The 19,919-nt window shown below is 45.6% G+C and overlaps 2 protein-coding genes across 2 annotated transcripts; one reads left to right on the forward strand and one right to left on the reverse strand.

Annotated features, from left to right (window-relative positions):
- Positions 1 to 586: 586 nt before the first annotated feature.
- Positions 587 to 11,440, reverse strand: PRDX5 (peroxiredoxin 5). Its single transcript, XM_075570051.1, has 6 exons — positions 11,283 to 11,440; positions 7,909 to 8,043; positions 6,893 to 7,024; positions 6,474 to 6,512; positions 891 to 955; positions 587 to 783 (listed from the first exon to the last, which is right to left on the reverse strand). The coding sequence occupies exons 1-6, from the start codon at positions 11,421 to 11,423 to the stop codon at positions 678 to 680; spliced, it is 618 nt and encodes a 205-aa protein (XP_075426166.1). The 5' UTR covers positions 11,424 to 11,440; the 3' UTR covers positions 587 to 677.
- Positions 11,441 to 11,609: 169 nt separating this feature from the next.
- Positions 11,610 to 19,412, forward strand: TRMT112 (tRNA methyltransferase activator subunit 11-2). Its single transcript, XM_075570052.1, has 4 exons — positions 11,610 to 11,851; positions 18,635 to 18,736; positions 18,914 to 19,006; positions 19,218 to 19,412. Exons 1-4 carry the CDS (start codon positions 11,777 to 11,779, stop codon positions 19,314 to 19,316), a joined length of 369 nt encoding a protein of 122 aa, XP_075426167.1. The 5' UTR covers positions 11,610 to 11,776; the 3' UTR covers positions 19,317 to 19,412.
- Positions 19,413 to 19,919: the final 507 nt, after the last annotated feature.

Raw genomic sequence — 19,919 nt, forward strand, 5'->3', positions numbered from 1 at the left:
GCCTTGTGCGCTGTTTTCTGTTTTGTTTTAGCCATTACAGAAACCTGGCTCGCCCCCTCAGACACCACCTCTGCTGCAGTGGTCTCTCCCCTAGCCACATTCCCACACCAGAGAATAGACAGGGCGGAGGAGTTGGCATACCACTTTCACCACATCCAACTCCCCTCCAACCTCATTGGGACCAGCAGTGTGGCCAAAGCAAGCCCCAGCCCCTATGCAACAAGCCCCCCACACCCTATTCACCCCTCTCCCAAAAGAACAACAAAATGTAATGGCTTCAGCTGTCAGACTGGGCTATAATGTAACCTGAGCCACACCTTATCTTACACTGGGAAGCCATGTATCTTATTTCATCATTGTCCCTCATTCCCTCTAGCGTGTAAGCTCACACGAGAAGGGCTCTCAGTATCTGTTTGTGCATGCGTGTCCTCACCTGTACGTAATGGTTTATGTAATATACAAGACTCTGTACCCCATTATACTGCGCTGCGGAATATGTTGGCGCATCACAAATAAACGATTATCTGTGTAGATTGTCAACTCTTGTCCCTGTATGTAGATAGTACACCGTAATAAACAGAAGAGGTATGTCGATATCATCTTTATTAATTATACATTCTGTATCATATTACAGGGTGCTCCATGATTGCCCTACTCCAAAGTGCTACTTCTCTCCCTCAGAGCTGGGAGAGGACGCCTCCTGCCAGGCTGCAGGTGAGACCGGTACCGTCCTCCTCTATATTAATAGATTTCACCTTTCCGTCTTCAATCACCATAGAGAACCTGAGGGAGGGGAGGGGTTAAGTTACACAATGTGCAGGGTCTCTGGCAGGGGAGGGGTTAAGAGACGCTGGGCAGCAGCGCCGGCAGCGGAGGGGTTAAGTGCTCACCTCTTGCAGCGTTGGGTCCCAAATAGGTCTAACAGCTCCTGTTTATCCAGGAGCAGTCCAGCAGCCTGCAAAAAAAGGGGGAGAGAAAGGGGGCGAGTAAGAAAAGGGGGGAGGGGAGAGAGTTTGGTACATGATTTAACCCAGCCAGCATGCGTCTTTTCAGAACAAGTGGCAGAGAAAAAAATCCATGAGGACCGGGAAGGCACCTGGAGAAGGTGGAATTACAACTGAAACCTGGAAAGAAGCTGGGGAAGAAGTAGATAAGATCCTTGCAGAACTCTTACACGCTGCTCGAAGAACAGGAACATTTCAGAACATTGGAGTAATACCATAGTTATCCTCATCCACAAGGAGACAAAGACCCCAAGGACTACAGACCAATCCGCCTACTTCCAACCACTTCCAACCACTTCCAAGATGTTTACTAAGATTCTCACTAATCGGCTGCTACAGACCCTGGACTTTGCCGCGAGCCCAGAGAACAAGCGGGATGTCACAGTGGGTGCAACACTATTAGACCCCATCCAAGTGATACAAGAACGGAGTTCCCGAAGTAATGAATACACTTACCAATCCTTTTAGGATTTGTAGATTATGGGAAGGCATTCGATTCGGTCTACACCTCGGTGTCTTCTTAATGCATTTAAAAACAAGTGCGCTGAAGACACGTACATTGATATTATAAAGAACATTTATGAGAATGCCACATTAACCATTAGATGAAGATACAAGTGAGATAAGGATCAGGAAGGGAGTGCGGCAGGGAGACACCGTGTCACCAAAGCTTCTCACTGCAACACTGGAAGAATTGTTCAAGACATTGGATTTGTGAAGGAGGAATAAAAAAAACGGTGAATATGTGAGTCACCAACGATTTGCAGATGACATTGTTATTTCTGCCAAAAGTCCTCCTGCAACAAACCAGAGAACTCCCTAAAGCCAGTAAGAAAGTGGCCTCCATAGGAATCTCAGCGACACCAAAGTGATGTCAACAAATGTGTTAACTTTGCAAACATCGAAATAAATGGGAAAGAACTAAAAAGTCAAAGATTATGTCTACCTTGGCTGGCAAATAATGGATGGGAGCCCTTTGCATGAAAAAAATCACAAGAAGAATGAAGATGGGATGGAGGCATTTGGAAGAAACAAGACAATATTTAAATGGAACCTTCCACGGGGCATCAAAAAGGAAATAGCCTGACCCGTGTACCCTGCTCGTGCGGATGTGAAGCTTGTACTCTAAATGCAAAGACAATTCAGAAGTGTCAGACAACTCAAATACGGAAAGATATGTATGCTGGGTATTACCTGGAAGAAGAAGAAAAAACCAGATGCAAAATTAAAATGGTGGTGGGCAACGTGAAGGAGAGGCTTGTAACCACCACACCTGGAGGATCATTGGGAGGCCTTCATCCAGCAATGAACCAGCAAGGGACGAAGATGTGATCTCACACACAGAGTTTTCAGCAACGTGTTTTTATTACAGTGACCGACGTCCCCATTGGGGCCTTTGTCAGCGGAGACTGATCCGTTCTAACACTGTAATAACAACACGTTACGGAAAACTCCTTCTGCAATGCTGTACTGTACACACGTTCACATCCGTTACACCTTGGCTGTAACAACGTTAAGGAATGCCTTGACACACACAAGAAGTTAGGCACACCTAAAAAAGGGTCAATGTCCCAGGTGCACAGCATAGGCTGGTATAAAGTAGGTACGGATAGCCAGCCCACGGCAAATGTCTTTTCACCTACTTGCAATGTCAGAGTTTGGGGTTTTGGTCCCCAATGGGAACTCTCGAGATGGTCCCATTGTGAACCGAAACATTGAATATTATTAACATGACAAAATATATCTATAGCTCTATATCTAGTAATATATAATATAATATATACAGTCAAACTTGTGGTCAGCACTCCCCAACCGCAAAAGTTAGGTGCACAGACATTGTTAGACAAAATTAAAACAGGAACAAACACGATATACAAAATGAATATTGATGTTTTATAATTGACGTTTCGGTTCCCCATGGGACCTTTTTGAAGGCATAGAATGTGTGTAAAAAAGGAATAAAAGATTCAATAGCCTCGGAAGTGTATATTATCACCGAAAAACTGCACCAAAGGGACGTAATTCTGTGCGTAATGACAGCCTAACGCACCAAAACGTGAGCGAAAATATTCAAGTTCTAAAGAATTGAATCAAAAGTGTTAACGTTTTCAAAACCTAAAGTAATTAACCTATACTTTTATATATTAACACAAAAATTATATTTTTCCTAATTAAAAATGTTAGATATTACTATGGTCTATAAGAAAATACCTTAAACAGCTGTTCGTTATACAGCAGGGGCGGCCAACTCGTCCTCAAGGCCAACAGGTCCAGTTTTCAGGAAATCCCTGCTCCAGCACAGGTGGCTCAGTCAAAGACTGAGCCACTGATTGAACCAACTGTGCGGAAGCAGGAACTGATTGAGCCACCTGTGCTGAAGCAGGGATATCCTGAAACCGGACTTGTTGGAGGGTCGTCTTGAGGACTGGAGCCGAGCCCCCTGCTGTATGGAGACACTAAACGTCGACATTTAGGGTGTCCGCATGTACGAGATGAAGTGATTTAACGTCACAACCGTGTAGCCCTGCCTGTCCGGCTTCTAGGGAGATTATATCGGGTGTATTGTATGGCTGCTCCGCAGGAGGCACCTTAACTCGGGGCTGGATTCAGGCGGCTGGGTGACGAGGTAGCAACGTTGTATAATATTGGGGGCCAGGAACTTTTGTAGTACAACTCATTTATTCATGTCCCCGTGCGTTAATAACGTTGTGCTGGATTTTATAATAGACGGACATGAATACAGATCTTCCATCAGTGCCACTCAATACTCCCATGGAGGTACTTTCACTTCGTTGCTCTGAGTAAATGTAGGACCCGACCCCCTGGTCGCTTCGGAACCACCATCATTAATCCGATTACTCTGGGCCCTTACGGGAATCCTGACGGGTTTTTTCTTACGTGACCCAATACCTTTTGCCCGTTTTGAACTGCCACAGACACCAGTCCGCGGTTAGAGCTGATCTGCCGGCACCCTGAAGCACTCTTTCCTGAGGCACTCTGTGGTGTGCCGTTCCTTCCTTAGGGGAACCCCAACTTAACAGGTACTGTCCCCATTTACCACATAAAAAACACAGGGGCCTGGTCTGTACTATTACTTTAGAAACATTACTGATCTACTCTCCCCGACGCTCCACTCCTCATATCCTCCTGGAACCTAACCTTCTAGAATCGTCTCTCCTCCTTAAATAACCCCGAATGATGTCTGGATCCCCATAGCAACCCAGGGTGGGGCCCAGCATACAATAGCCTTGTTAGTAAACTTTTAGGAGGGGGTTACATGTGGTATGTAGGGGTTTTAAAGTTTCAATATATCAAGGCAGTGACAACTGACCACCGTATCCTATAATACTATGAAACTATAACTTTTCAACATAGTACACTGAATCAAAAACTATTCTAACCAAAAAAAGGATGAACATTTTTGCATTTTTTGTTGTTGTGGTGGTATACTAGAAGTTAAATTGAACTCTGACTGTATAATCCTCAATACGTTAAAGAAGGTCAGTACTTCCATATAGCTGTGTGTTTCACCGCTCGTCTAAATAACATGGCAATTAAAAATGGATGTTTAGTCCCTTAGGATGAATGGTATTAAGAGTATATATTCAATAAGACTCTTGGCGCAGAAGTACTGGAGATTGATCTCCCCCTTGAGGGGTACAGTAATGGAACAGGGTCAGGTGGCGTGCCTCTTAGGCTGAAGAGTACAAGGTTTTTAAAGCGCTAAAAGTAATTAAGAGACTTGATGTACTTACATTTCCATTAGTCAAATGCACTGATAATTATCAAACACATAAATATGGTATATTAAAATATTCCATTCATTATAAAACGTTAATGCTCAGATATCCTGTATACTAAAGTGACTGCACTATAACACCGTCAATAGGCGATTATGAAATATTTAATTATACACCAGTGGCAAGTCTTCGACTGAGCCACTGATTAAGCCATCTGTACTGAAGCAGGGATATCCTGAAAACCTGACCCGTCGGTGGGCCCTGGGGACTGGAGTTGCCCACCCCTGTCTAAGCGGTTCCTTCCTTGCTGCTTTTCCCACACTGGCAATTTCACAAAAATGGTTAAAACAATGACAATAATAAAAATAATAATAATAAACTCTGACGAAGTGCTGACATCCCTTGCACGAAACGCGTTGGATACGCGACTACAGGCTGAGATGAACAGAGGAGAAAGTAGGGCGCCAAACGGAGAAAGTGAGAGCGTGGAGTCTGAGAGAAGCGCCAGACAAAGGCTGAAGCAGCTGCCCACGACACCACCCACAGGGATTCTGACACCGCACACAAGCTCAGACTGTATACTACCTCATGGACTACACAAACTAATCAACGTTTGTGGGAAGCTGAAGCATTGTAAGTGCATTTCTTTACTTTGTTTCTACCACTTTGGAATAAAAATATACTACACCATGAGGTTCCTCCTTTCTTGTGCTTTTTTTAAGCCATGCATCTAAGGCTGGGGCCATGGTACCGCAGTCCGTGAGCGATCAGACTGCCTCAAGGCGGTGTTCGCGTCCATGTGGCGTGCGGAAGCAGGCGCGCAAGAAATCAGTTCAAACTGATTTCTTGGCGCGACAGGCCGGTCACGTGAGCGGTTCGCCCAATGACATCGCTGGCACGCCCATGGATGAGGCACGTACCCTGGCCGAAAAACGCACACCGCTTCAAGTGACGTCACGGCCGCGCACTCCTCCGCAGGGGCGGAGGCACTATGGACCTGGTCTAAGGCTGGCTACACAATGCCCCACTTGCAGAAAACGGCGTGCCACTGGGTGATCTGGTGTACCTTCACATAAGGCCACTCTGTTAGACCAATGGACTGCCATTTTCTGTGTCCCGTTTAGTCTTGCCCACGAAGACCAAAACTATCTACGTCAGCCTGTCTAAGTGTAATCCAGTGTTTTTCAATGGGGGTTACTAGGAGCTAATGTGTTCCCCGGGCATCGCTAAAAAGTGTTTCCTGCAAATTACAGGCTACTTGAAAGTTGTGCCAAATACAAAATAATTTACAATGCATCCAATCTCAGACACGCTATTAGAGGGGTTTGGGGTTCCTTACAATGCATCCGATCTCAGACGCGCTATTAGAGAGGGTTGGGGTTCTGCAGAATGTCACCATATAATTATAGGGTTCCTTAAAAAAAAGGGGGATGTTCAAAAACACTAATATCTTATAGATTAATTCCAATTTGTTTAGTTCTGTCTAAAATACATAAACTGTACATGCTGCTATATGCCGGATGTGACTTTAAATGAGCTTAGATATACATACAATATAATACTATATGACAAACGTTCTAAAAGAATAAACATTGAACACTTGTTAATCAATGACATTTGAAGAAAGTGCGCACGGACGCGCAGTTATGCCCACGCAGCATAGTGGTTAAACAGCAGGTGGGGCATTTGCTAAATATAACGCGAGAGACTTGGGACATGGAGTAGTTACCTTGGCAAAGTGTCCACAGGGATCAGCAAGCATCCGAACCTACAGAGGGAGAGATCGTTCTTACTAATGTGCAGAGGCAGCAAAGGGACCTAATCACAGGGAGGTGTTTAATGGGTTAACGGGTCAGTCCCACATGATCGTGATGAAGTTAATGGGACTGGCCCTTTGGGGCAGTTATGTTGCTCATCCTTTACTGCCATCATTAATCTTACACAATATGTTACACGGAGGTGGAAATGAGTCAATGTCAGGAGTTAGGAAACATGCAAAGCCCTGCAAGGCAACATTTAACCCCTCCCCTACCAGAGCCCTGCAGTGTCCCCTCTGCCCTCCTGCAGAGTATCCCCCTTCTCTGCAGAGTGTAATCTCTCACCCATTTGCCGTGACCCTCCCTCCCTATTCTGCAGAACATTGCTCACCTTCCCCTCTGCTCCGTGCACTTTCCCCCACTCGCTCATCACGAAGACGTCATTGACAGCAATACAGGCGATAACCTCCACACCGCGAGACTTCAGCTTGTCGGCATCCTTCACGAATCCGGGCAGGTGAGTCTGAGGCCAGAGAACACGTATACATATATATACGCACACACCTTTATATAGTATATTGTGTGTATACAGCTGAACCCCTTATAACGCTGCGCTTGGGGTCCAAAGAATCACATCGCGCTATAAGCGGATCGCGTTACAAATAATGTTCAATTGTATGCATTGTACAATAAAGTATTTAAGATACCAATAATCGTGTTGTAAAGTATTCATAAATACGAAAATTGGGAGCCACGCGTGCATCGCGTTATAAGTGGATTTGTCTTGTAACGGGGTTGAGATAAATAGATAGAGATAGATAGGATAGATATATAGCTTGTGAGCACATTCACATGTCTTAGACAGGTCTGCAACCCTGCTTTTCGTCATTATCACCTAGCATACAGTGCTTCCACTGCAGCAAGGGATTCTGGGAAATGACATGCAAATGAGCACGAAGTGCCACCTTTTGTCTTAAAGCCATTATTACATGACACCCTTAAGCCAATGCTCGCTGTTTTAAACACAGCTTTTAAAACATAGCCTGGGATGAGATGCAAAGCCAGTGAACCCACTCACAGTCAGACTTTTTCAACCTTGTGGATCTCAGTGTGAGGTTGGTTGTACAGGCTTTGCAATTTAAGACTTTGTGTAGGTCTTCACCACACATTATTTAGGTTATTGTGGGTGAAAAGGTGACATATACATAGTTATTATTGCATCCTTATTAAAAGAAAAAGTGTATCAAATGTATCAAATGTATGTACACACACACACACACACGCCTCTGAGACGTTTCTCAATTTCTCAACATTTTCGCAATCAAACTAACCCAGCAGAAGCCAAGACGGGAATTTCTACTGCACTGCACTGCAGTGTGACACAGAGTCCCTCTTCCCTTGTCTCACCTTGGAACACCCTGGGGTAAAAGCTCCCGGGACCCCGAACAGTACCCCCTTCTTGCACTTAAACACGTCCTGCATGCTGATCTTGTTCCCGGGAGCATCCTCAAAAACTTGCAAGTCTGGGATAGCGTCACCAACCTGTGGGCAGAGAGAGGACACCGCTCACTGCCTCTGAAATGGGACAGTGTGGAGGAGACCCACCCAGCATCAACAAAATAAATCACAACATCTAAAACTTTCCCTCATCAATGCTGCCTTAGGCCTCGGCCATGGTTACTCCTGGCAGGCGGAGGCGCGCTGAGGCTGAGGGAAGGCGGGTGCTTTCCCTGGCCTTAGACAGTGCGCCGTCCGGGGGCGTGTCGGTGGGCGGGCCAGTGACGTCACGGAGCTGGTTCGCCCTCATTGGGCGAACCGCTCACGTGACCGGCACTGCGCTCCGGCAAGGGGGAAAATGTAAAATTTCCCTAAGACCTACGCTTCCGCGCGCTTGCGGAAGCGTAGGCGAGCCCCTACTAAAGCCGCTCTCATTGCGGCTGTAGGGGCTCAGTGCCGAGCGGAAGCGCGCCTCAGCCCGCAAGCACTATCCATGGACGCGGCCTTAAGGGGTCCAACCCCTGAAGTAGAAATATTTGAAAGGTCTTCAAATACCTAGACACCAAGCTTTAGAAAAAAATTAATAAGAACACAGTGTAGTTTGTTTAACCAGTGTAAACCTTCCCAAGTAGTAAGTATTGCACTTGCATCACGGTCTCTAAGTAAGCGTGTCTCCCATCGAGGGCATATATATCTGGAACAGATCTCTGCGGTGGAACCTCTCTTCCTCTGTGATCGTGCAGGATTCACCTCTCAGAGAATAGGGGCAGGCAGTGTGTACTGTCGATTATATATTTTCTGTAAAATGTTAGTAATGCACTTACATCAATGCAAATTAAAACAAGCCTTGCAGCAGCACACAGAGCACTCTGTGTGAGGTTCTCCGGACACCAACCTCATTCGTGACCCCTGAAGAAGCCATTCAGTGAAACGCGTAGGGTAAGAAAAGTGCCCAACAGCGCATGACGGACCAAGGAAGGAGCCGATACGCCGGGTCTCAGAACTTTCCATCCTGGCCTTTCACGATGTGGCTTGCAGTCACGGGGAGACGCGCGGAGGAGGTCGGCGTCCGGAGAACCTCAGACCGAGTGCTCTGTGTGTGCTGCTGCAAGGCTTGTTTTTATTTGCATTGATGTAAGTGCATTACCAACTTCTTACACAAAATATGTATTAGGTGGTACCCAGTATGTCTGCCCCTATTCTCTGAGAGGTGAATCCTGCAAGATCAGATGATCCACCGCAGAGATCTGTTCCAGAGATAGCGTGTCTCACATCGAGGGCATACAGTCTTACGTAAACATGATGCAAGTGCATTACTTACTACTTGGGGAGGTTTACACTGGTTAAACAAAACGACACTGTTTCTTTATTTCCCTTTCCTAAAACTTTGCACCTATATATTTTTATAGTGTCCCGCCGTGATACAGTGACGGGGTTTCCCACATTATTATTTCCTGGTATTTCCAGCAGTTTCCTTGTTGGAACTGCCCTGTGACTGGCAGTGCTGCTCAGGTTAACGGATCATATTACAATTACACTTCCCCTTACTGTCATCATTAGAACAGGTTTGCAATTAATCACTGTGATACAATCTTCCTATTACAATGACATTTATTATTGCGACAGAGGATATAACAATAATTATTTATTACAAATATATTATACATATCATATATGATATGGATCTGAAGGAGCGTCTCAGGGAGTAAAGACACCGACTCATAACACCACTGAGTGTGAATCAGAAGAACTAGATTCAATTCCCGGTGTCAGTCCCTTGTGGCCTTGGGTAAGTCACTTTATTTTCCTGTGCCTCAGGCACCAACAACATAGAGTGTAAGCTCTACGGTGCAGGACGGTGTCTGTAACATTCCTGTGTGCTGCGTACCGCATGCTGTACTGTTATTTGTGATGTGCTCAGTCCCATTGGGATATAAATGTGCTATATGGAATAAAGTTCTTATTACATATTCACCGCCTCTATTCATAGGTGTAATATGGAGTATACACATCAATCTATATACTAAATATTTCTATAATCTATATCTGTGTATATTGATATAACATGCACACCCCACTGATATTCTAACTGTAGCCTTGCTGTAGACTGTAAACTCTGTGGGGCAGTTATCTCCAGATTTCCCCAGTTAGGCGGTTTCACATATCATTTCCTGGTATTTTCAGCCGTTGGTGGTTCCTTGTTGGACCTGTCCTGTGAATGGGGAGGGGGTGTATGTGTACACACACACACACACACACACACACACACACACACACACACACACACACACACACACACACCTTTATGCCTCGCACTTTGCCTCCAAATACAAAGAACATTTTTTTTCTTCTTAAAACACCTATAATATAGTTGAGGGGCACTGTAAATGCAAAGGGTCTATCCACGCAAAAAAAAAAAAGGATTAGAACCACATCAATAGGTCTTTAGTAACAAAAGTCAAATGTATGAAAAGCGACTGGTATCATGTAAAGAAAAGCCGGACAGCAGTGACTCAGCAACATGTCGCAGAACAGAATGGGTTAGTTGGTTCTTTCCTGCGACTTCGTACCCACAGCCCCGGTTCTGTTTAAGTTCTAGGAATGGACTCCCGCACCTTTCCATTGTGAGGATTACTAAATACAGCTTATGTTGCTACTCTGCCCACAATATATAAATACATTTTTTTTATTAGGGGCCTCATCTGTATCATAGTTTAGGGCAAAGTCTTAATCCAGCACTGACTGATGGAGAACTACATACACACTTCAGTATTAGATAATACCTTTTTAATTTGGACTAACAATTGATATAAGACAAGTTTGAGAGTTCTCGCTTCCTCTAATCAAGATAGAGAGGGAGAGAGATATACAGATAGGATAGATATACATACATACATACATACTTTATGACTTTATTTCATATAGCGCTTTTCTCCCAGTGTGACTAAACGCGTGACAGTGACAGTATAGCACGCGGTACGCAGGAATGTTACACACAGTCCCTGCCACAGAGAGCTTACAATCTAGGTGCTTAAGGAGATAAAGTGATCCATTCAAGGACACAAGAAGCTGACACCTGGATCCCCCGCTCAGTGTCATTCCTCACTGAGGCACACAATACAATAATATAACACCTATACATACAGTATGTATTACACGTATAGTATTGAAAAAAACACACACACACACACACACACACACACACACACACACACACACACACACACACACACACACACACACACACACACACACACACACACACACACACACACACACACTACCTTGAGAGACATGGTTCTGGTAATGGTTCCGGTTCTCGCGGCTGCACGGGTTGCTGACAGGAGGCGGAATGAGAGCATGACGGCTGCGAACCAGGAGCAAATGGCAAAAGGGGTGTGGCTGTGCTTAGTGCGCATGCGCATGTGCCCAAGACATTAAATCACTGCCCGCGCGCTCGTGTCACGTGTCTCAACAGATTACAGACCGCAGAGCGATGCAACGGAGGAGCGCATGCGCGTGATGTCCTCAGCACTACACATGTTCAGAGCTTTCGTGCTCCGTGTTGCGCATGCGCGGATCCTATTTCTCTGGCTGTTCGCGCGGCTCATTTTTCACTCACTGCGCATGAGCGGAGCCGTCGCTCAGTCGGTCACCAAGGGCAACGGGGGGGTGGTGAAGCGACAGTGCCGTCCTGTGATTGGCCGAAGCTTTTAGGACCCGGAAGTTTTGTGTGCCTGATTTTCTGCGCCAGCACGTGGGCTCCCGGTACCGGAGGATGAAACTGCTGACGCACAACATGCTGCAGTCCCACGTGACCGGGGTCACACGGGGCTTCCCTCTCACTATCCGGGTACGTACACCGACTATATATATATATATATATATTTATATATATATATATATTTATATATATATATATATATATTTATATATAAAAAAAATAAAAAAAAAATATACACGCACACACTCTGTATTTAATGGGTGTCATTCATAACAGGTACACTCAATGAATTGCTTGTATGAGAACTTGATTGATAGTGTGTATAATACACACCAAAACCCAGTGCAGGTGTGTGAAGTCCAAGTGCTGTCATTGCTACCCACCGTGTGCAAAGGAGTTAATGGGAGGAGGATGCAAGAGGGTTTTAGCCACTCTATTAACCCTTCAGGGACGGGGATCAACCTCCCGGTGTAACGATGCTAGTTGCAATCTCTTCACCGTACCCACTATTCCATAGACAGAACAGTACTGTACCCCAGGGGTGCGCAAACATTTTAAGTCGTACACCTGCCCCCCTCCCCCCTGCTGTCGCAATATCGCCATGACCACATCACCCAGAGGTCAGGAGAAGCCAAGGAGCAGATAAGAGGCAATTACAGATGCCCTGCGCTCTCCCCCGGCAATCAGTATAAATGTTGTGGGGAAGATTGTCGCTAAAACGAATTCGTAAAACAACGTATCGTTCAGGAGCAGCTGGATCAGCGAGTTATGATACGATCAGACCGCGGCGTTCTCGTCTCCAGGCGCGCGGTTCAGTAGGACGACGATTTTGAACACACACTTTATAATATTTTTAGGGTTTCAGATTAAATTACAGCAGATTACACATTAACAAGCACATTTTTATGGGGATTGAGGGAGAAGTATACAAGATATGCTGAAAAATGAAAGGTGTCTCATATATATATATATATATATATATATATATATAATCAAAAAATAAATAGATGATACCGTTCTGTGGCTAACGAAATGCTTTTATTTGTGCGAGCTTTCGAGATACACTGATCTCTTCTTCCGGCGATGTTACATATGATATATATATATCTATATCTATATCTATATATATATATATATATATATATCTCAATCAATCAGTTTTACTGAAGTTGGGCCAGAGGAGAGTGGGGGGCCGCGCTGTAAGCAGGGCCAGCTGGGATGTTTGCGGGGCTCGGTGCAGTGATGTGTGGGGTCGGCTCTTATCTTCTCTGGGGGCATCTCCTCTCCTCCCAGCATCTCCCCCTCTCTGCTCCTGTTATTACGGCATCGCAGAGCCTAATGATGGAGGGAGAAGGTAAGACGGTTACAGAGGCCCTGCACTCTCCCCCCGGCAATCAGTTGTATTGTGGGGGAAAGCCGCGGAGCCTCTGTAACTGCGGCGCTCGGTGTGCCCTAGCACCGATGGCACCACCATTATACCGGTCCTGTGTAAGAACCGGTAACTCCAGGTACCATGTGAAGTGAGCGTGGGAAAGAGGCCCAGTGCGTCATATGACGCCGTGTGTGTGTGTGTGTGTGTGTGTATATAACTAAAGCCTAAAGAAGACGCAGCAGTGACTTCTGATTGGGAAGAAGCAAATCATTGCACTCAAGACGATGGACCGACAAGAAAAGAGCGTGCACTTATCAGAGAGCTGATGACTTCTACCTGAAATTGTGCGAGAACAAATGAGATACAACGTAATCCAGAAGAGGAAAAGCAAGATGTACCATGTGTCCTTCCAAAGAAGACCTCAACTACAGACCAATCGGCCTACTTCTAATCTCTTACAAGATGTTTACGAAGAGTATCACTAATCGGCTGCTACAGACCCGGAACTTTGCCGCGAGCCCAGAGAACAAGCGGGATGTCACAGTGGGTGCAACACTATTAGACCCCATCCAAGTGATACAAGAACGGAGTTCCCGAAGTAATAAATACGATTCAACACTCAGCCTAGGATTCGTAGATTAGAAAAAGCGTCTCTTTACACCTCGGATGTTTTTAAATGTATTAAGAAGACAAAGTGTTGAAGCGTATAGTACATTGATATTTTAAGGAACATTTACAAGCAAGCCACATCAACCATTAGATTACATGAAGATACATGCGAGATTTAGGATCAGTAAGGGAGTGCGGGCGGGAGACTCAGCGTCACTAGGATCAGCGAGGGAGTGTGGCAGGGAGACACGGTGTCACCAGGATCAGTGGGGGAGTGCGGCAGGGAGACACCGTGTCACCAGGATCGGCGGGGGAGCGCGTCAGGGAGACACGGTGTCACCAGGATCAGTGGGGGAGCGCGGCAGGGAGACAGTGTCACCAGGATCAGCGAGGGAGCGCGGCAGGGAGACACCGTGTCACCAGGATCGGCGGGGGAGCGCGGCAGGGAGACACGGTGTCACCAGGATCAGTGGGGGAGTGCGGCAGGGAGACACTGTGTCACCAGGATCAGCGAGGGAGCGCGGCAGGGAGACACTGTGTCACCAGGATCAGCGAGGGAGTGCGGCAGGGAGACACAGTGTCACCAGGACCAGCGAGGGAGCGCGGCAGGGAGACACCGTGTCACCAGGATCAGTGGGGGAGTGCGGCAGGGAGACACGGAGTCACCAGGATCAGCGAGGGAGCGCGGCAGGGAGACACAGTGTCACCAGGACCAGCGAGGGAGCGCGGCAGGGAGACACGGTGTCACCAGGATCAGCGAGGGAGTGCGGCAGGGAGACACCGTGTCACCAGGATCAGCGAGGGAGCGCGGCAGGGAGACACGGTGTCACCAGGATCAGTGGGGGAGCGCGGCAGGGAGACACGGTGTCACAAGGATCAGCGAGGGAGCGCGGCAGGGAGACACCGTGTCACCAGGATCGGCTGGGGAGCGCGGCAGGGAGACACGGTGTCACCAGGATCAGTGGGGGAGTGCGGCAGGGAGACACTGTGTCACCAGGATCAGCAAGGGAGCGCGGCAGGGAGACACGAGGTCCCCAAAGCTTTTCACAGGAATACTTGAATAGTTCAAGATATTGAAGTGGGAGAAAAAAGAAATCAAAATCAACGGTGAATACTTGAATCACCTAAGATCTGCAGATTACATTATTTTTGCCACAAGTGAGGCACCAAGTCGGAGAACTCGCAGAAGAAAGTGGCCTCCATATGACTCTCAGACCAAAGTGATGATCAAAAATGTGTCACCTCTACAAAGATCGAAATAAAAGAAGTTGAAGACTATATCTACCTTGGCCGGTAAACAACGGATGGGAACCTTTGTCAATGAAATCACTAGGAGAATAAGATGGGATGGAGGCATTTGGAATAAACAAGACCATATTTCAACTGAACCTTCCACTGTGCCCCAAGAGGAAAGTGTTGGACCAGCGTATCCTGCCGGTGCTCACGTGTGGATGTGACAATTGAGCCCTAAATACGAAGATAATTCAGAATCTTCAGACAACACGAAGACGTATGGAGAGATGCATGCTGGGTATTGTCTGAAGACAGGAAAAAGAATGAATGGGTTTGAAACAAAACAAGAGTCTGTGACATCACAAGGGGGAAGAAATTTAAAATGGCGCTGGGCCGGATATATATCGCAAGAAGAAACGACCATCGTTGAACAAAGATGAAGCACAACTGGATTCCAAGGGAAATGAAAAGACCAGGACGACGACCAAAGTAAGATGGGATGAGGGAATGTGTGGGAGCGACGTGGAGAAGAGGCTGCAACCGCAGGACCTGGGAGATCATTGGGGAGGCTTCATCCAGCAGGGGGGAGACTGTGTTTGTGTGTGTTTGTAACCACATATACCGGAGTGTAGAAATCCAGAGCGCCTACAAATCCAAAACTGGCACCGGAGTTAAGTCAGTCACCAGCACCGCGTCCTGCAGCCGTGCATCATATCCACGTAAAGAGGGGTTAAATATACCTCCTCCTGTATATACTTGTGTGTGTGTGTGTGTGTGTGTGTGTGTGTGTGTGTGATATATACAATCTCCCTTCAGTCTCTCTCACAGGCTGTATATATTGGCACTTTGTAAAGCGCTGAGTCCCATTGTGAGAGAACCACTATATGAAATAAAGTTATTACATATTTTACTACACTCTCTCTCTCTATATTACATCAATCTATATACTAAATCTTTCTATATCTGTGTATATTGATATAACACACGCACGTCTCTGCTGATATTCTAACTATCCTCGCTGTAGATTGTAAGCTCTGTGGGGCAGTTATCTCCAGATTTCCCCGGGTAGTGTCCCGCCGTGATAGTGAGGGGGTTTCCCATATTATTAGTTCCTGGTATTTTCAGCAGTTGGTGTTTCTTTGTTGGATCTGCCCTGCGACCTGGTTATGGTGTGTATATGTGTACGTGTGTATACACACACACACACACCTTTTATACCTCGCACTTTGAGGGGCCTCCAAATAATTTTTTTTTTTTTTTTTTAATTCAAATACCTATAATATATTTGAGGGGCCCTATAAATTCAAAGGGTCTGCTCACGCAAAAAATACATTGTGTGTGTGTGTGTGTGTGTGTGTGTGTGTGTGTGTGTGTGTGTGTGTATATCTATATCTCATGAGTGAGAGACATATAACAAATAAAATTTGGCGCATGAAATAATGTCCAGATATCAAATAATGGAACCTGACCATACAATAATGTCCAGTCTGGATGATCCGGGAATCTTCAGATAAACCACGGGGGGCGATCTCCTAATATGTGGGAATAAGCACATGAGAAAATCATAGTGTGTAACTGCTGAAAACTGATGGTAAAAAAATGCTAACACAAACAGAATAACAAAACACTAAACAACACTTAATGATACGCTAGAAAGCTAGTTTAATAAAATAATGTAAAACAGACATGTCTTGATCACAGGGAAATAGTGATTTTGTTGTTGCTCATCCAGTGAGAGAAATTGGAATCATACTTAGGACAAACAGGATAGTCTCTCTCCTGTGTGCCTGGCTTCACATGGATGTTGATAGTGTCCCTCTGGGGCACTCACACAGACGCCGCACACTCTGGTATACTGGTGCCCCTGCACTCACCTCGCTGTCCGCTCGAACGGCGTGCGCAACGCAGAAGTAATTCCACTCACCTTGGCTCAGTCAAGGTTCCCAGGATCAGTTGTGGTGAATGCCTTCACCTCTAACCCTAAGCGTTTTGTAAAACGTCACTTCCTCAGGGGTATGTAATGTGGATAGGCATGTCTCTTAATTTATACCCGCAACAATCAACTTGTGTACAATAATAAATAAAAACTGTTTTGCAGGTTAGAGAGACTGGATTAGGTCTCAGCATATCAAATACATAACAAACACAACATATAGTACCAAACGGTTAACAACAAATCATTGGCAGGTTAATCCACAGGCACGCTAAAGATTTTTGATTCTCTGCCATGGGGGATGCATATATATCATGCCAAAGAGATTGTGTGTGTGTGTGTGTGTGTGTGTGTGTGTGTGTATCTCTTATCTCTCTCAATCATATAATCCCTTTAGGTGTCCCATCAGAGACAGCAGAAAAACAAAGGTGAAATAGATTATGCACCCAAACAAGGAGTTAATGAATGGATGTTATAGAGAATACTAAATAGAAGGCGATGCAGATAATAATTGGCTATTTTAAAAGAAATACAATATTATGAATCTTCTAAATGCCCATTATCTACCCCAGTGACTATAGCCGTTCCCCCCCCCCCCCATTTGTCAAATATAGCACCACAAACTCCGTAACAATGTTGTCATGACAACAGGTGGTATAAGGTTATCTAATCGCCGTTCTCCCAGTGACCGTCTTACATTTATCTTACACGTCACTGAAACTAGAAGAACAGGCGGGGTGAGAATGCCTAACCTTGGCTGCGATCCCTAACTCTCTAGGAATACTCCCAAATCAAAGTCGATATTCGACCCATTTGGGGACTGCTTTTTTAACTCCTAGATCCGGTATGCTTCACGCTTACTGATCTGTTTTTATCTTATTCCCAGCTCTCCAGTTATGTGAATAACTTCCAATTGCTTGACAGACCAAACCCTTAGGATTTTGATCATGATGAACCAAAAAAGTGACGTGAGACTGTGTGTAGCGAGTCCCTTTTTGATGTTATAGTTCATTGATTCGACTTTGAAACGATCCCCCCCCGTTCGCCCCACATATTGTAGGCCACAGGAACGTTGTAAAAAGTAAATCGCAAAAGTAGTGTGACAACTGATTTTATAAACCTTTGATGTAAAATTGGACTTGAATGTAGTTTTACTTACACTATATGTACACGCTGTGCATGAGCTCTGCGGGGCAGCTATCTCCTGATTTCCCCGGGTAGTGTCCCGTCCTGATAGTGAGTGAGGGGGTTTCCCATATTATTATTTCCTGGTATTTTCAGCAGTTGGTGTTTCCTTGTTGGACCTGCCCTGTGGCTGGGGAAGGGGTGTGTGTTTGTGTACACACACACACACACACACACACCTTTATGCCTCGCACTTTGAGGGGCCTCCAAATACAAAGATTTAAAAAAATAAATTCAAATACCTATAATATATTTGAGGGGCTCTGTAAATCCAAAGGGTCTACTCACGCAAAAAATAGATTGTGTGTGTGTGTGTGTGTGTGTGTGTGTGTGTATATATACACCTATATATCTTGTGAGAGACAGACATAGAGGGAAGGGATATATAGAGACAGAGAGAAGGGATAGTGCGTGTGTGTGTGTGTGTGTGTGTGTGTATATGTATATATATCTATATCGATAGCGATAGATATATCTTCTCTCTGTCTCTATATGTCTGCCTCACTCCGCCTCTATATATCCCTTCTCTCTGTGTCTGTCTCTCACTCACTAAAAATGTATATTTATTGCTCCCTCACAGGCTGATGAAGTCAAACTCAGTTCTGTAGATTTCAGTCGAGATTTTGTCTCCCGTATGATTCCCAAACTGGAGTGGGAAGCGCTGGTGGGAGCCGCAGAGAGTGTGAGTAAGAACTCCCCTGAGTGCAAGTGACCCACTCATCTTTCTGATGCCTCTCCCAAGTGTGAGTCACACTTTCCTCCAAGTATATGTGATTTCCCCAGTCTGAGTGGTATCTGTTCTCTCCCCCCCTCCCATGTGAATGTCCCTGCTCTTACATCCATTATCTGTTCCCCACAGCTGGGGCACTTGTCAGATTTGCCCCGCCAGCTTCAGGCTGGATATGAAAATGATGAGGAGTTCCTGAGGAAGGTTCACCATGTCCTACTGGAGGTAACGTGGGGAGGGGGGGGGAGAGTTTGAGGAAGGAGGGAAAGGTAGAAGGAAGGGGAGAGGGAGAATGGGAAGGGAAGATAGAATGAGAGGTGGGGAGAGGGCTACGCTATAAAGATGACATTATCATTCAAACTTCCCCCCCACCCTACTTCCCTCTTCTATCTCCCTCCCCTCTTCTGTCTCGTACTCCCCTCTTTTCTCCCCCAAGGTTGAGGTGATTGAAGGGTCTCTGAGGTGCCCCGAGTCTGGCACAGAATTCCCCATCACCAGAGGGATCCCCAACATGCTAATTAACGAGGAGTCCTAACGAGCCAACACCCTTCTGCTCCCCCCCCCCTGTTTAGATACACACAGACCCATTACACTGTTTCATGTTTGTGTTCAATAAATGATGTTGCGTTCACCTCGAGGACTGGATATTTGTCTGTGGGCACTTCTAGGACTGGCGCGCTGGACTTGGGGATAGCGAGCTTGCACCTCTAGAACAGACAAACACAAACAGAGCCCAGTGCTACATCCAATGGCAAAAATACACCGTGAAATACCTATATATCTCTTGAATAAAAGGGTCATTTAGTTTAACACTTTGGCCAAAGCATTGTAAGCCTGCGAGCCCCTCCAAGGCATGACCATAATTCACAGGTCCTAACACTGATTACAATTCTTAATAACCTGTACAATACTAGGAAAGCTCGTCCCATCCCACTTTCCATGTGCACAGGTCTTTGCATGCAGCTGATTGCGACAGATGGAATACAGAGCATTCTTCCTGGTATTGTCAAGGTAAATAAGAATTTCAATCAGATTTAGAACCATGCAGCTGATTATGACAGATCAATTATGATCATTCTTCCTAGTATGGTACAGGTTATTAAGAATTGTAATCAGCGTTAGGACCTGTGAATTATGG

The sequence above is a fragment of the Ascaphus truei genome, chromosome 14 (genome assembly GCF_040206685.1).
Source record: "Ascaphus truei isolate aAscTru1 chromosome 14, aAscTru1.hap1, whole genome shotgun sequence".
Classification (NCBI taxonomy): Eukaryota; Metazoa; Chordata; class Amphibia; order Anura; family Ascaphidae; genus Ascaphus; species Ascaphus truei.

Excerpts from the sequence above, each read along its gene's own strand:
- TRMT112 (XM_075570052.1), top strand. The coding sequence starts at position 11,777 with ATGAAACTGCTGACGCACAACATGCTGCAGTCCCACGTGACCGGGGTC. Across the intron at positions 11,852-18,634 it reads GCTTCCCTCTCACTATCCGG|GCTGATGAAGTCAAACTCAG; the intron begins GTACGTACACCG and ends GCTCCCTCACAG. Across the intron at positions 18,737-18,913 it reads TGGTGGGAGCCGCAGAGAGT|CTGGGGCACTTGTCAGATTT; the intron begins GTGAGTAAGAAC and ends TGTTCCCCACAG.
- PRDX5 (XM_075570051.1), bottom strand. The coding sequence starts at position 11,423 with ATGCGCATGCGCACTAAGCACAGCCACACCCCTTTTGCCATTTGCTCC. Across the intron at positions 8,044-11,282 it reads CCAGAACCATGTCTCTCAAG|GTTGGTGACGCTATCCCAGA; the intron begins GTAGTGTGTGTG and ends CTCTGCCCACAG. Across the intron at positions 784-890 it reads GGGACCCAACGCTGCAAGAG|GTTCTCTATGGTGATTGAAG; the intron begins GTGAGCACTTAA and ends CCCCTCCCTCAG.